Source organism: Caretta caretta, chromosome 1, assembly GCF_965140235.1.
Source record: "Caretta caretta isolate rCarCar2 chromosome 1, rCarCar1.hap1, whole genome shotgun sequence".
Classification (NCBI taxonomy): domain Eukaryota; kingdom Metazoa; phylum Chordata; order Testudines; family Cheloniidae; genus Caretta; species Caretta caretta.
Window position 1 is genome coordinate 48357738 of NC_134206.1, and position 17899 is coordinate 48375636.

At 43.0% G+C, this 17899-nt stretch overlaps 1 protein-coding gene across 7 annotated transcripts in view; it reads left to right on the plus strand.

Annotated features, from left to right (window-relative positions):
• Positions 1 to 17899, plus strand: part of B3GLCT (beta 3-glucosyltransferase) — a 145822-nt gene that overhangs the window by 74033 nt on the left and 53890 nt on the right. For all 7 annotated transcript variants that reach the window (XM_048847064.2, XM_048847022.2, XM_048847058.2 and 4 more), the window contains one exon: positions 9549 to 9660. In XM_048847064.2, coding sequence (XP_048703021.2) covers positions 9549 to 9660 — 112 coding nt within the window. The remainder of the gene's footprint in view (positions 1 to 9548; positions 9661 to 17899) is intronic.

Genomic DNA, 17899 nt, shown 5'->3' on the forward strand with positions numbered 1-17899 from the left:
AGTTATTGTAAATGTATGTATCTTGGTTGGGAGCTGCTTGCTTCCTACGGACTCTTTTCTCTTCAAGCTGTAGGAGCCAGCGTCTGTCATGGACTTCGATACCCTGATGGAGACGATAGCGCCACTTGTTATGATCACTTGCCAAGATTTCCCATTGTTTAGGATCAATTCCAGATTCCTTCATATGTTGCTTGCATGTGTCTTTATAGCAAAGCTTTGGACATCCTGTTGTTCTTGTTCCCTCTGATACCTCCCCATATAGCATGTCCTTGGGTATGCATCCGTCTTCCAACCTACTCAGATGGCCCAGCCAGAGCAGTCGTCTTCGCTTGAGCATGGCTGTCACACTAGTTACATTTGCCCTTTGAAGAACCTCTGCATTGGTGACTTTATCCTGCCATTTGGTGTTGAGTATGTGGCGTAAACAACACAGGTGGAAACTGTTTAACCTTTTCTCCTGATGAACATAAGTTGTCCATGTTTCCCCACTATACATGAGAGTGCTGAGGATGCAGGCTTGGTACATTAGCATTTTGGTCTTGATGGTAAGCTTTGAGTTGTTCCATGGTCTTTTAGTTAGTCTGCTAAAGGTGGTGGCGAACATTTCCAGTGCGAACATTTAGTTCATCATCCAGTGAGAAGTTGGTGGTCACTGTGGAACTTAAATAACTGAACTTTTGGACTACTTCTAGCTGGTTTGCATTTAAGGTAATTGAAGGATCTTGTGGAACCCCCTGTCCTAATACAACCATTTTCTTGATGCTGATGGGACAAACCATCCCAATGAGTCGAAAGAATAGTAAATATGGCAGGCGACCAGCTTGGCTTAATGGTGAAATCCTAGCGGATCTTAAACATAAAAAAGAAGCTTACAAGAAGTGGAAGGTTGGACATATGACCAGGGAAGAGTATAAAAATATTGCTCGGGCATGTAGGAATGATATCAGGAGGGCCAAATCGCACCTGGAGCTGCAGCTAGCCAGAGATGTCAAGAGTAACAAGAAGGGTTTCTTCAGGTATGTTGGCAACAAGAAGAAAGCCAAGGAAAGTGTGGGCCCCTTACTGAATGAGGGAGGCAACCTAGTGACAGAGGATGTGGAAAAAGCTAATGTACTCAATGCTTTTTTTGCCTCTGTCTTCACTAACAAGGTCAGCTCCCAGACTGCTGCGCTGGGCATCACAAAATGGGGAAGAGATGGCCAGCCCTCTGTGGAGATAGAGGTGGTTAGGGACTATTTAGAAAAGCTGGACGTGCACAAGTCCATGGGGCTGGACGAGTTGCATCCGAGAGTGCTGAAGGAATTGGTGGCTGTGATTGCAGAGCCATTGGCCATTATCTTTGAAAACTCGCGGCGAACCGGGGAAGTCCCGGATGACTGGAAAAAGGCTAATGTAGTGCCAATCTTTAAAAAAGGGAAGGAGGAGGATCCTGGGAACTACAGGCCAGTCAGCCTCACCTCAGTCCCTGGAAAAATCATGGAGCAGGTCCTCAAAGAATCAATCCTGATGCACTTGCATGAGAGGAAAGTGATCAGGAACAGCCAGCATGGATTCACCAAGGGAAGGTCATGCCTGACTAATCTAATCGCTTTTTATGATGAGATTACTGGTTCTGTGGATGAAGGGAAAGCAGTGGATGTATTGTTTCTTGACTTTAGCAAAGCTTTTGACACGGTCTCCCACAGTATTCTTGTCAGCAAGTTAAGGAAGTATGGGCTGGATGAATGCACTATAAGGTGGGTAGAAAGCTGGCTAGATTGTCGGGCTCAACGGGTAGTGATCATGTCTAGTTGGCAGCCGGTGTCAAGTGGAGTGCCCCAAGGGTCGGTCCTGGGGCCGGTTTTGTTCAATATCTTCATAAATGATCTGGCGGATGGTGTGGATTGCACTCTCAGCAAATTTGCGGATGATACTAAACTGGGAGGAGTGGTAGATATGCTGGAGGGCAGGGATAGGATACAGAGGGACCTAGACAAATTGGAGGATTGGGCCAAAAGAAATCTGATGAGGTTCAATAAGGATAAGTGCAGGGTCCTGCACTTAGGATGGAAGAATCCAATGCACCGCTACAGACTAGGGACCGAATGGCTAGGTAGCAGTTCTGCGGAAAAGGACCTAGGGGTGACAGTGGACGAGAAGCTGGATATGAGTCAGCAGTGTGCCCTTGTTGCCAAGAAGGCCAATGGCATTTTGGGATGTATAAGTAGGGGCATAGCGAGCAGATCGAGGGACGTGATCGTTCCCCTCTATTCGACATTGGTGAGGCCTCATCTGGAGTACTGTGTCCAGTTCTGGGCCCCACACTACAAGAAGGATGTGGATAAATTGGAGAGAGTCCAGCGAAGGGCAACAAAAATGATTAGGGGTCTGGAACACATGAGTTATGAGGAGAGGCTGAGGGAGCTGGGATTGTTTAGCCTGCAGAAGAGAAGAATGAGGGGGGATTTGATAGCTGCTTTCAACTACCTGAAAGGGGGTTCCAAAGAGGATGGCTCTAGACTGTTCTCAATGGTAGCAGATGACAGAACGAGGAGTAATGGTCTCAAGTTGCAGTGGGGGAGGTTTAGATTGGATATTAGGAAAAACTTTTTCACTAAGAGGGTGGTGAAACACTGGAATGCGTTACCTAGGGAGGTGGTAGAATCTCCTTCCTTAGAGGTTTTTAAGGTCAGGCTTGACAAAGCCCTGGCTGGGATGATTTAACTGGGAATTGGTCCTGCTTCGAGCAGGGGGTTGGACTAGATGACCTTCAGGGGTCCCTTCCAACCCTGATATTCTATGATTCTATGATTCTATGGTGAGAGCAAATGCGTGAGAGGCACTTGAAAGGCAGTCCATGAGTTCTGGTAGTAGATCTTCATTGTGGGCTATGAGGGCAACATCATCAGCGAATAGATGTTCCCTGATTAGCACCTTTTGACTGTTGTCTTTGATTTAATTCGGGACAGGCTGAAGAGTTTCCCATCTGATCTTGCGTGGGGATACACTCCATCTTTCATGTCCTTGAATGCAAAGTTCAAGAGTACCGAGAAGAACATTCCAAAGAGCGTAAGGGCAAGAACATATCTTTGCTTCACTCCGTTTTCAATCTCAAAGCTGTCCGAAGTGGACCTGTCAAACTGGACAGTTGCTCTCATGTTGTGGAACGAACGTATAAGACTTAACAGGGTTGGTGGGCATTGTATCTTTTCTATTGCAAATAGACCTGCTCTGCTGACTGTGTCGAATGCTTTGGTTAGGTCCAGAAAGGTGATGCACAATGGTCAGTTTTGCTCTCTGCACTTTTCTTGGAGTTGACGCAGAGAAAATATCATGTCTATAGTTGATCTTCCAGCCCTGAATACGCACTGTGATTCAGGGTAGACACGATTCACTAGCTGTTGTAGGCGAACTAAGATGACTTTCGTGAAAGCTTTTCCTGCTACACTTAGTAGCGAGATACCCCTGAAGTTGTTGCAGTTGCCCTTTTCGCCTTTATTTTTATTCAAAGTGATGATGTTTGCATCACACATCTCTTGTGGTACCTCACCCTCTTTCCAGCATTTAAGTAGCAGCTGATGAAGATATGGTAATAGGTTGTCTTTCCTGCACTTGAGGATTTCTGCTGGGATGCCATCTTTTCCAGGAACCTTGCCACTTGAAAGCAAATCAATGTCTTTGCTTAGCTCTTCTACAGTGGGCTTCACATCTAGCTCTGGCATGACCTGTAGACTTGGTATTTGGTCCAGTGATTTACTGGTGATGTTTCTTTCTTGTGCGAATAGCTCCGAATAGTGTTCAACCCAATGAGACAACTGCTTCCTTTTATCTGTAATGATTTCACCACTGTGCAATTTGAGAGGGGCAACCATGTCAACAGTGGGACCGAGAGCTTTCTTCAGGCCATCATACATGACTATGAGGTTTCCTGACTTCCCATTGGGTGTTTCTACGAGTTTTACCCACTTGTTTCTCACAGCAAAACTGATACCGTGCAGATGAGTTTCTTCACAGATTTTACCTCGCCAAAAGAGGGTATAATTGGCCTCTTGGACAAAACCAGCATCTGCAAGTCTTGTTTCCTGAAGTGCTGCAATATCAACATTGGGTTTGTACAGCTCACGATCTATCAAAGCTGACTTCCGTATGCTGCTTCTGTATTGTAGGTCATCATCATCTGTCATTCCCACGTTTACAGTTGTATAGACCTTAGTCCATCCCATGCTTTGCTGCACATTGGGCTACCCACATTTGCCATTCTTGCATAGGTTTGAGATACAATGCAAATAAATGTAAAGTCATAGGATAAGCCTATAGGGACAGAAATCAAAATTGAAGAGAGAAACTGGAGAAGGTGGACAATTTTACGTATCTTGGAAGTGCCATCAGCCAAGATGGTACTAGTTCCGAGGAAATAAGAAGAAGAATCGGGAGGGCAAACGCTGCATTTGGAAGACTCAAAAACATCTCCCTCAAGACACAACTGAATGTGTACAATTGTTATCGCTGTCACAACATATAGCAGTGAGACATGGCAATTTACCGAGAAAGATATACAAAACCTGGATGCATTTCATCACAAATGTCTGAGAAGAATATTGTGAATAACATATGGAAATAGGAAGACGACTAAAGAAGTCAGAAAAATTACTGGACAAGGTACCCTCTCATATCATAATATATAACATACAATGTCTGAGATGACCCTACAGGTAGCTGCTGTTTTTTCTCCTGACTTTGGATCTGAAACAAATTTTGTTCTGAGCTTTTCCTTCTCATATTTAGTGTTTCTGTTCCTCTGGGAAGGGGAAAGGGCAAAGAGATTTCTCACTTTATTTTTTCTCCTCCACCATTCAGTAAAAGGGAGTCCAGAGATGGTTCTCTCCAGAACCCTTCAGTGATCTTGCTGGTGAGCTATGCTTGATCCTCCCTCCAGCTTCAGTAGTGTTCCCCACCCCTCCTGGTCTGGGACTCAGATTTGTATCTTCCACATAGTAGCAGGCCAGCTACTTAGTATTAAAGTATATTTGTTTATGACTGCTACCAAAAGCAAATGCAGTGAATACTTGTCTGCTTCAAAGAGAGTTAGCTAGATTGTGTGAGCAAGATCTCAAGAATGGATAGTGAGCTTTAAAGGTGAATAAGGTCTTTTAAGGCCAGCCTTAGCTAAAGAGAGAAGAAATTAGATAAATAAGGTATTACAGTAGCATCCTTGCTATAATCCCTGATAGTGAAGCTTCGCCACATGAGATGGTAAGTCTTACAAGTGGACAGTACCTTGTTGTAACATTCTAGGAAATAGAGGGGGCCCAGAAATGTCAACTATAATTTCAAATTTTATTATAAAACATTTTCCGCTTTATTCATCAGGTTAAGTGCTTCTTCATTTTGAACTTTCAGATTACTTGCCTAAGGCGAATGAGTAATTTACTTTTAAACCAGACCATATATAGCCTGTTGTCTTATCCTGTTGCCTCAGTGAACTATCAAGCATTGTTGGCTACATATCACTATCTGAACTATTCTAAATTGAGACTTTATAGACAAGCTATCACAGCATGACAGTGCCCACTTCCAGGGTCTTATTGAGAAAGATAAGAGAACTGTATTTCAGTCAGCAGCTGATGCAGCAGACACATAATCTAGGTCAATAGCAACAGCCACTGTGATGCGCCATGAGTCATGGCTACACACGTCAGGATTTCCCAGGGAGGTCCAAAATTCTGTAGAGGACTTGCCCTTTGATGAAGCCCACTTTTTCAACGAAAAGATGGATGAGTTCTTTCATATTTTAAAGGACTCCAGGGCCATCCTCCATTCCTTGGGAATGTAGACACCTGCCCCAAAAAGGGCATCAAAGAAAGGCAGCCTTACAGACAGACCAACATCTCAATAGTTTTATCACCAATGATCTTATGACCCTCCTCATAAGAGACAAAGAGTACAGAAGTCTTGTTTCCCTGCATCTCCCACATCTGCTGCACCATCTCAATCCCATCCTCCAGCAAAAAGATATTTTTGACGAGAGTTTGAGAGCTGCAAACTATTAATGATGCCACCATTACCCGATCTACACATACCTTTCGGGGATCATTTTGCTCTCTGTTTGCATAACTGGAGTGCCGTAAGGGACAAGTGCGTATTAGCTATCATCCAGTGTGGCTATGCAATTGAGTTTACTTCTCTTTGTCTTTCAAAACCCCCATCCCTCCCCTCTTCAGGGACCATTCTCACGCAGGAAGTGGAATCCCTTCTGAGCGAGGAGCAATAGAGTGCGTACCTCTTCAACACCAAGGAAAAGATTTTTTACTCTATACTTCCTAGTCCTCACAAAGAAGGGAGGTTGGAGACCTATGCTCGATCTTTTCAGTCACTTTATTCACAAGCTGAAATTTCACGTGGTCACTCTGGTGTCAATAATCCCTCCCTGGAAAAAGACATTTGGTTTACAGCTCTCAATATGGAGGATGCTTACTTTCACATGTTCACTGCCCACGGGTGTTTTCTCAGATTTGTGGTGGGCCCCAGTAACGTCCAGTACAGGGGTGCTTGCATTCGGCCTCACCACTGCCCCCAATGTCTTTCTGGTAATAGTAGTGCATTTCAGATGGAACAGCTTCACCATCTTTCCCTATCTTGACAATTGGCTTCTCAGTGCTAGGATACATCAGGAAGCCTATGAGTTGACCTTATTAATTATTCAACTACTTTCTTCACTAGGAGTCAGTGTAAACTTGGTAAAGTCTGTCTGTCCTCACTCCGATGCAGACTATAGATTTCGTAGGGGCCAACCTAGATTCAGTCACGGCAAGAGCTTATCTACCAAGGGACAGGTTTCACACCATGAGTGACCTGATAGATCAGGTTATGTGCAACTCTTGAGCTCCAGACAGTACTTGTCTTTCCTTCCTGGGGCACATGGCTTCTTGCACTTTCATGAGCCCATTCAGCTCACTCCACCTACATTGCCTTCAGGTGTGGTTCCAGACCGTGTATTCACCAACCAAACACAGCATAAATACCGTGGTAACAATTCCTTCCAGTGTGTGATGGGGAAGGATTTCCATCAGGGATGTGTGGTGTCCCCTTCCTACTATCCTCGCCAGACTAGATGATCATTGCAGACTCCTCTCTCTCTCAGGCTGGGAGCCCACATAAACAGTAATATGGCACAGAGCACTTGGACATCCCAGGAGGCCAGGATATACATCAACCTTCTGGAACACTGAGTCTGAAACGCTTGCAAGATTTTTCTGCAATTTATCTAGTCGCACCATGTCCTCATAATGTCAGACAGTATGACAACTGCTTTTTACATCAACAAACATGAAGGGGTGAAATCCATTCCCTTGTGTGTAAAAGCAATCGCTATATAGAATGGGTGTAACAGGAATCAAATCATCCTGATGGCAGCTGACCTTCTAGGAACTCCGAATGTGTTGGTGGACGCCGTCAGTAGGCATTTCACCATCGATCATGAGTGGGAATTGGATGATTCGGTAGTTAAGAACATCTTTATTTAATGAGGGACTCCCACCTGGCATCTCTTTGCCTTCCAAACGAACAAGAAATGCAACATATACTGTTCCAGAGGAGCTCTAAGACTACACTTTCAGGGTGATGCTCTCCGTCTCCCCTGGTCAGGCCATCTGAGCTATGCCTTTCCTCCCTTACCACTCCTACCTTGGGTCTTAAAGAAAATTTGTCAAGACAGGGCATGAGTCATCCTCATCGCCTCCAGCTGATCCAGATAATTTTAGTCTCCAAATGTCCTCCGATCAGCATCCAGTCCTTACCCTTCTTCTGGGTCAAGAAATGGGGAAGGATCAAGCATCCCAACCCCAAAGCGCTTCATCTCATGGTTTAGTTTTGGATGGGCATCAGCAGTAGAACATGTCTGCTCTCAAGCTGTATAAGCCATCCTTAATAGCAGAAAAGATTCCACTAGATATGCTGTTCAGCCAAGTGGAAGCATTTCTCCATCTGACCGCAGCAGAAACATGTATCTCCTGAGTCAGCAGATATTTCCCTCATTTTGGACTACCTTTTCTCTCTCAAAACAGGTGGGCTTTCCCTCAGTTTTATACGAGGCAACCTGACAGCAATCTATGCATGCCATCCACCATCAGACATTATTCAATTTTCACTCACTTCTGATTAACGGATGTTTAAAGGGCCTAATCAGAACTTTTCCAGCAGCAAGGAAACATACTTCTCAATGGGACTTAAACCTTCTTCTTTTGGCACTCAGTAAGCCTCCCTTCAAACCGTTTCTCACTTATAAATTAAAGTTGCATTCCTTATGGTCATCACCTCAGCCAGGAGGGAAAGTGAGCTGGGAGCGCTGATGTACCATACATTATATTCCATAAGGAGAAAGTCTCTTTATGGCTGCATCTGAAATTCACCCCCCAAAGTAATTTCAGAGTTTCACATAAACCAATCAATCCACTTTGCTGTGGGGTTTTTTTTTTCCTGAAACTACATGGATTGGGGGAAAAGAGGAGACTTCATTCCCTCGAGGAATAATGCATTCTTACCTTCTAGCTGCAAAGGACTAAACCAATTAGAAAATCACCTAGATTATTCCTCACTACAGCAGAACGAGTCCAAAGTCAAACTGTTTCCTTCCACAGAGTCTCTAAGTTGATCTCTGGCTGTATCTGTTATCAATTGTGGTATCTTCCTCTCTGCATGGGATGAGGGCTCATTCTATAAGAGCATAAGTAACTTCAGTGGCATCCATTCAGGAAATACCCTTACCTGACATTTGCAAAGCATCTACATAGAGTTCCACCACACATTCACGAGGCATTATTCTCTTGTGCAGTACTGCTCCACTGATGCATCTTTAATTGTTTCCTGTTACCCAGAAGGCACTGTTTTCCCTCCCAGAGGAAGGACAATAAAAGCACCTTTAAGAGTACAGGGGGGCATTATTTGGCTAAGAGATATTTTAGTTGTGGAAGAATTTGACTGAGAGAAAAATGGGAAGATCCTCCTGGAGAGGCTGAGAATCCTGCATTGTGATTAGTTGTTGCCTGCCTAACTAAACCTCAGTGAAGGGAAATCCCTTCCATCTGTGCAGTTTTTAACTGAGTTAAAGAACACAAACACCATTAGATTCAGGGGCTAGTATAGTTAGTGCAGGGCAGTTTTGCTAAAACACCAACTAGTATCACTTCTAAGGTTATTGCTCTGTTTGTTAGACTTCCAACAAGGGGATTCTATGGAAGAAAGGTAAGATGGAGGGGAAGTAGGTTATGTACCAGTACCTGGAGAACTCTGAATTTATTTACTCTGCACATCCACATTTATCTCTGTGCAGATTATGGGCAGATAGTCTGGAACCGAGAGCAGGGTCTTTGAGTTTCCCTTAAGTAGACATCTACATTTCACTGCATATGGGTTATGGTCCATGATCCTGCATTGACACTAATTGTTTTGGGGTCCATATGGTTGAGGGATTGAGTTCCAGTTAGCAGGGATTTTGTTTCTTTGTTTTACTTCAGGTTTGTAATCTCTTCAGAAGTCAATCTTGTAGTAAACCAACCTCTTTCTTTTGTTAGCTTCTCTGCTTCCTATGGTAGAAACTCCTCATGGATTTTCTTCTGTGAAGAAGATACAAGAATACAAATTGTTAAGCTGCTGGAAACACTTAGAAGATTTGACAAGTCTAAGGTGAAATAAAAAATCATCAGATGTCTAATCTTTTGAATGTGCTTGAAGGAGATTTTTGTATTGGATAAAAACACTGGAAAACTAGTTCAAATAATTAAGGCTATGATTTAGTCATGGTATTTTTATTAAAAGTCACAGACAGGTCATGGGCAGTAAACAAAAATTCACGGTCTGGGACCTGTCCATGACATATTAAAAATACCTGTGATTAAATCTGGGGGGAGGGGCCGCTGCTGGGGGTGGCACGGGGGAGGGGGGGGCGCTGCTGGGGCGAGGGTACCAGCTGCTGGGGATCGCGGATCATGGCTGCTTCAGATGGCTGGCTGGGAACCATGGCTGCTCTGGCCGGCCACCCGGGAACCGCTGCCAGAGCCAGCAGACTGTGGCTGCTCCAGCCGGCTGCTTGGGAACAGCTGTCTGGGGCTGTGGATCGCAGCTGCTCTGGCTGTCCCAAGAAGGCTGGTGTGGATGTCCCAGGGGCTACCTGAGCACCTCGGCTCAGAGCCAGCTGCTTGGGCAGCCCTAGGGTCAGCCACACTGGCCCCTACAGAAGTCACAGAGGTTGCGGAAAGTCACGTAATCAGTGACTTCCTCGACCTCTGTGACAGACACAGAGTCCTACAAATAATTCATTTAAAATACCAAATGATGAATATAAAATGTTATTTTTTAAAGTTATAATAGTTTCTATTATAAAGAGTTCCATTGTAGACCAGTATTTGCATGGCTCGTAGCTTACAAAATAGTGTGTGTGGGAAATCTAAATAGCTTATCATAGGAAGTATATGCCCCGCATTCAAGCAGGGAATGTGTTAAAGCTTGCGGTATGAAAAGGTATGAGTACCTGTCCTGCCTTGGAGGAATTGCTAAAGTTGACTGTAACGGAGCCCTTCGCTGCTCGTTCCACAAATCAGCTGGAGACCGCTTAGAGTGCAAGCACCCGTGCTCTTTTATTTTCAGTGTCACTTCCCACCACCATCAATATACAGTCTGTTCAACACAACTCCCTGGGGGACAGCTACCTTCCTCAGCCAGCAGGGACCTACAGCCACAGGCTCCTCCCTTTCCTGTTCCCCCCTCCTGCTTCCTTCCTGCCAGCTTTATATAGCCCCTCTGGCTAATAAGGTCCGCAGGTGTTTCTCATCAAGCCCTTAGGCGAGCCATACCCAGCCAGCCCCAATTGATGCCCCTTAATTGGAGTTGGGCTAACAGGACCTCCTGGCCAGCACCCTGTTACATTGACCATAAAGGAGATTTCTTTAGGTGGATCTCATGACGACAAAGCAGCCATAGGAGGAGTGGGTGGCAGTCTACTTTGGGGATTCTTGCACCTTCCCTTCAAGCAGCTGTCACTGACAATTGCCAGACAGAAAACTGGAATAGGTGGACCCTGGTCTGATTTGGTAGGACAATTCTTTGTTATTAGGCTGGTTGGTTCCTAAGAGAAAAGTAATCTTTCATACCTGCCCAAGAAGAAAAGGGGTTAGGAAGCTTTTGGAACAAAGGACCAGACCCAAAGCCATCAAGGAAGAGCTGCTCAATTGACTACTGCCCTGCCCACAGAGGCTGTGTTAGAAGGGAGCCATGAGTTGGACTGTTGATCTGGTATTTTGGGGGACTTGCTGAAAAACACGCATCTTGATATCCTTACTTTGACTGGCTGAAGGAAGCCATACTTCTATATTACTTGGGAAACTGGCAGGAATTGGCCTTGTTCATTTACTGTTATTTTGTTCAAGGGCTGAGGGAAGCCTTACTTCAGGTATGAGTGTGGGACTTTGTTTAGAAATACACTTTCTTTACAGCCATCTGGCATAGCCTCTCTTCTAAACAACCACTTTTAAAATGTGAGACCCTTAATAACATAGAGTTTTTAAAATGCTATTTGTAGTCTCATAACCAGGGATCCTAGATTTCTGTGATTTTAAAAAAAATCCAAATTCTCCGATTAAAACCCCCATAAAATCCGTGTTTTTGCATAATTAAAATGAAACGCTGAACTTTAGTTTCACTATCCACAATATATATGGTTATCAATTGAACACATTTTATTGATATACAGTAGAACCCTGTTTATCCAAGCCTCCATTATCCGGGTCTCTGTGTAAACCGAACCACCAGCCACCTGGAGCTGACAGTGGCTGGGGCTCCGGCTGACTGCCCCGAACTCCCCCTCCCCATCTTAAAATAAGGAACACTTAGCTCTTTGCCCTTTTTCCTGATTATCCGAGCTGGCCCCAGTCCTAATTAGATCCGATAAATGGGGTTCCGGTGTAAATTTAAAGCACGTTCAAAACTCAACCACAAGGAGTGGTTGTGTGCATTGAATAAGTGATATTGGTACTTTCAGTAAAATTTAGTTAATAGTTAATATTTTTATTTTTCACAAAATTATAAACTAGAGATTCTCTGAACATAAGAATGGCCACACTGTGTCAGGCCAAAAGTCCATCGAGCCCATTATCCTGTCTTCTGACAGTGGCCAACACCAAGTGCCTTAGAGGGAATGAACAGAACAGGTAATCATCAACTGATCCATCCTCTGTTGCCCATTCCCAGCTTCTGGCAAACAGAGACTAGGGACACCATCCCTGCCAATTCTAGCTAATACCCATTGATGGACCAATCCTCAATTAATTTATCTAGTTCTTTTTTGAACTCTGTTATAGTCTTGGCCTTCACAACATCCTCTGGCAAGGAGTTCCAAAGGTTGACTGTGTGTCATGGGAAGAAATACTTTCTTTTGTTGGTTTTAAAACTGCTGCCTATTAATTTCATTTGGTGACCCCTAGTTCTTGTGTTATGAGAAGGAGTAAATAACACTTCTTTATTTACTCTCTCCACACCAGTCATGATTTTATAGACCTCTATCATATTCCCCCTTAGTCGTCTCTTTTCCAAGCTGAAAAGTCCCAGTCTTTTTTAATCTCTCCTCAGACGGAAGCTGTTCCATACCCCTAATCATTTTTGTTGCCCTTCTCTGAACCTTTTCAGATTCTAATATATCTTTTCTGTGATGTGGCAACCAGATCTGCGCGCACTATTCAAGGTGTGGGTATACTATAGATTTATATAGTGGCATTATGATATTTTCTGTCTTATTATCTATCCCTTTCGTAATGATTCCCAACGTTCTGTTTACTTTTTGGACTGTCACTGCACATTGAGTGGATGTTTTCAGAGAACTATCCACAGTGGCTCCAAGAGACATTATTAAGGGCACAAGAGCAAACTATCCCACTGCGTAGGAAAGATAGGAACGATGGCAAGAGACCACCCTGGCTTAACCAGGAGATCTTCCATGATCTAAAACTCAAAAAAGAGTCCTACAAAAAGTGGAAACGCGGTCAAATTACAAAGGATGAATATAAACAAATAACACAAGTATGTAGGGACAAAATTAGAAAAGCCAAGGCACAAAACGAGATCAAACTGGTTAGGGACATAAAAGGAAACAAGAAAGCATTCTACAAATATATTAGAAGCAAGAGGAAGACCAAGGACAGAGTAGGCCTGTTACTCAATGAAGGGGGAAAGACAATAACAGAAAATATGGAAATGGCAGAGGTGCTTAATGACTTCTTTGTTTTGGTTTTCATCAAGAAGGTTGGTGGCGATCGGACGTTTAAAATAGTGAATGCCAGTGAAAATGAGGTAGGATCAGAGTCTAAAATAGGGAAAGAGTAAGTCACAAATTACTTAGACGAGTTAGATGTCTTCAAATCACCAGGGCCTGATGAAATGCATCCTAGAGCATCAAGGAGCTGACAGAGGAGATATCTGAGCCATTAGCAATTATGTTTGAGAAGTCATGGAAGACAGGAGACATTCCAGAAGACTGGAAAAGGGCAAATATAGCGCCCATCTATAAAAAGGGAAATAAGGACAACCCGGGGAATTACAGACCAGTCAGCTTAACTTCTGTACCCAGAAAGATAATGGAGCAAATAATTAAGCAATCAGTTTGCAAACACCTAGAAGATAATAAGGTGATAAATAACAGCATGGATTTGTCAAGAACAAATCATGTCAAACCAACCTGATAGCTTTCTTTGACAGTAACAAGCCTTGTGGGTGGGGGGAAGCAGTAGATGTGGTATATCTTGACTTTAGTAAGGCTTTTGATACTGTCTCGCATGACCTTCTCATAACCAAACTAGGGAAATACAATCTAGATGGAGCTACTATCAGGTGGGTGCATAAATGGTTGGAAAACCGTTCCCAGAGAGTAGTTATCAGTGGTTCACAGTCATGCTGGAAGGGCATAATGAGTGGGGTCCCGCAGGGATCAGTTCTGGGTCTGGTTCTGTTCAATATCTTCATCAATGATTTAGATAATGGCATAAAGAGTACACTTACAAAGTTTGCGGACGATACCAAGCTGCGAGGGGTTGCAAGTGCTTTGGAGGTTAGGATTAGAATTCAAAATGATCTGGACAAACTGGAGAAATGGTCTGAAGTAAATAGGATGAAATTCAATAAGGATAAATGCAAAATACTCCACTTAGGAAGGAATAATCAGTTGCACACCTACAAAATGGGAAATGACTGCCTAGGAAAGAGTATTCCAGAAAGGGATCTGGGGGTCAAAGTGGATCACAAGCTAAATAGAGTCAACAGTATAACGCCGTTGCAAAAAAAGCAAACACATCATTCTGGGATGTATTAGCAGGAGCATTGTAAGCAAGACACGAGAAGTAATACTTCTGCTCTACTACACGCTGATTAGGCCTCAACTGGAGTATTGTGTCCAGTTCTGGGCGCCACATTTCAGGAAAGATGTGGACAAATTGGAGAAAGTCCAGAGAAGAGCAACAAAAATGATTCAAGGTCTAGAAAATATGACCTATGAGGGAAGACTGAAAAAATTTGATTTGTTTAGGGACATAACAGTTTTCAAATACATAAAAGGTTGTTACAAGGAGGAGGGAGAAAAATTGTTCTTCTTAACCTGTGAGGATAGGACAAGAAGCAATGGGCTTACATTGCAACAAGGGCGATTTAGGCTGGACATTAGGAAAAACTTCCTAACTGTCAGAGTGATTAAGCACTGGAATAAATTGCATAAGGAGGTTGTGGAATCTCCATCATTGGGGATTTTGAAGAGCAGGTTGGACAAACACCTGTCAGGGATGGTCCAGATAATACTTAGTCCTGCCTTGAGTGCAGGGGACTGGACTAGATGACCTCTCGAGGTCCCTTCCAGTTCTATGATTCTATGAAGAGCTCTCTCTTGAGTGGTGTCAAGGTTCCCTCCTCACTCTGAACTCTAGGGTACAGATGTGGGGACCCGCATGAAAGACCCCCTAACCTTATTTCTACCAGCTTAAGTTAAAAACTTCCCCAAGGCACAAATCCTTCCTTGTCCTTGGATGGGTACTGCTGCCACCACCAAGTGAGTTAGACAAAGATTCAGGAAAAGGACCACTTGGAGTTCCTGTTCCCTAAAATATCCCCCCAAGCTCCTTCACCCCCTTTCCTGGGGAGGCTTGAGAATAATATACCAACCAAATAGGTAAACCAGATTCTTAAAAAACAGAACTTTATTATAAAGGAAAAAAAGTAAAAGAAGCACCTCTGTAAAATCAGGATGGAAGATAACTTTACAGTGTAATCAGATTCAAAACACAGAGGATTCCCCTCTAGGCAAAACTTTAAAGTTACAAAAAATAGGGATAAACGGCCCTCTAAACATAGGGAAAATTCACAAGCTAAAAACAAAAGATAATCTAATGCGACTTGCCTTATTTACTTTCTCTTTTTGCAATATTGAGACTCATTTTAGGATGATTTTAGGAGAAGGAGTTTTCTGATCTGATCCTTCTCTGCTTCCCCAGAGAATTCACAACACAGAGCACAAACAAAGCCTTTCCTCCTCACCCCCGATTTGAAAGTATCTTCTTTCCCTTATTGGTCCTTTTGGTCAGGTGCCAACCAGGTTATCTGAGCTTCTTAAACCCTTACAGGTAAGGAGGAATTCTAGGCTACCCTTAGCTGTATGTTTATGACAAGTGCTAACAGCTAATTTAGCCCCCATAATTTTATGTGAATAGTCGGGATTATGTTTTTCAATGTGGATTACTTTGCATTTATCAACTTTCAATTTCATCTGCCATTTTGTTGCCCAGTCACCCAGTTTTGTGAGATCCCTTGGTAGCTCTTCGCAGTCTGCTTTGGACTTAACTATCTTGAGGAGTTTTGTATCATCTGCAAATTTTGCCACCTCACTGTTTACCCCTTTTTCCAGATCATTTATGGGTATGTTGAATATGACTGGGCCCAGGACAGACCCCTGGGGAACACCACTATTTACCTCTCTCCATTCTGAAAACTGACCATCTATTCCTACTCTTTGTTTCCTATGTTTTAACCAGTTACCAATCCATGAGAGGACCTTCCCTCTAATCCCATGACAGCTTACTTTGCTTAAGAGCCTTTGGTGAGGGACCTTGTCAAAAGCTTTCTGAAAATCTAAGTACACTATATTCACTGGATCCCTCTTGTTCACATGTTTGTTGACCCCCTCAAAGAATTCTAGTAGATTGGTGAGGCATGATTTCCCTTTACAAAAACCATGTTGACTCTTCTCCAACAAATTATTTTCATCTGTGTATCTGACAATTCTCTTCTTTACTGTAGTTTTAACCAGTTTGCCTGGTACTGAAGTCAGGCTTACTGGCCTGTAATAGCTGTTTTCACCTCTGGAGCCCTTTTAAAAAAATGGCTTCACATTAGCTATCCTCCAGTCATTTGGTACAGAAGCTGATTTAAATGATAGGTTACAAACTACAGTTAGTAGTCCTGCAATTTCACATCTGAGTTCCTTCAGAACTTTTGGGTGAATACCATCTGGTCCTCGTGACCCAGTACATGTTTGATTTACGAACACTGTCACTGCAGATTTGACAAAATGCAAAGAAGGTACCAATGTGAGATTTCTAAAAATAGCTACAGCGGGTGAGCCAAGGTCTGGGTCTGAGAGGGACGAGGTGTGAAGCATGCTTTCAGAAGTCTTAAAAGAGCCATATTCAGACGCGGAAACTACAGAACCCGAACCACCAAAAAAGAAAATCAACCTTCTTCTGGTGGCATCTGACTCAGATGATGAAAATGAACATGCATCAGTCCACTCTGCTTTGGATATTATCATCATGGATGCATATGCATATCCTCTGGAATAGTGGTTGAAGCATGCAATGGACATATGAATCTTTAGTGCATCTGGCATGTAAATATCTTGCAGTGTCAGTTACAACAGGGCCATGAGAATGTCTGTTCTCACTTTTAGGTGACATTGTAAACAAGAAGCGGGCAGCATTATCTCCTGCAAATGTAACCAAACTTGTTTGTCTGAGCGATTGGCTGAAGTAGGACTGAGTGGTCTTGTAGGCTCTAAAGTTTTACATTGTTTTATTTTTGAATGCAGGTTTTTTTGTACATAATTCGACATTTGTAAGTTCAGCTTTCATGATAAAGAGATTGCGCTATAGTACTTATATTAGGTGAATTGAAAATACTACTTCTTTTGTTTTTTACAGTGCAAATATTTGTAATAAAAACAAACATAAAGTGAGCACTGTACACTTTACATTCTGTGTTGTAATTGAAATCAGTATATTTGAAAATGTAGAAAATATCCAAAAATATTTACATAAATGGTATTCTGTTATCATTTAACAGTGCAATTAATTGTGATTAATTTTTTTAATTGCGTGATTAATCACGATACATTTTTTAAATCACTTGGCAGCCCTAATAAATATATAAGAATTGCTGTTTACCTGCCAAAATGTGGGTTCATGGCTCCATATGTGATGACATGGAATATGTCTATCAAATTGTGAACTCCATTTTGTATTAGCACCTCCATTTTATATTATGGGTAGAACACGTTTAATCTTGCCCAATGCTAGTTTATTGAATTGAATTCCAAATAGGTGCCCCATCCAGGAAAGTTGCTTGACCACCTCATTGAAGCACCATCACTCAGAAACCATCACAAAGCAAACTGGAGCCATCACTTTTGTGTCTCAGCTTCTGGCTCTGACTCCATCAAACTATGGATTTTCTATACATGGGTGCCAGTATGGCAGGTGGATCTGCAGCATCTCAGCCTGGGGACCTGGAAAAGAAGAGAGACCATACATAAGATTTGGGTACTGCTTTGAGCAGGGGGGACTGACCATTGCCACTTGGAAGCATGACGTGCAGGATTGAAAAGGGCAGGAGGAACTCTGCC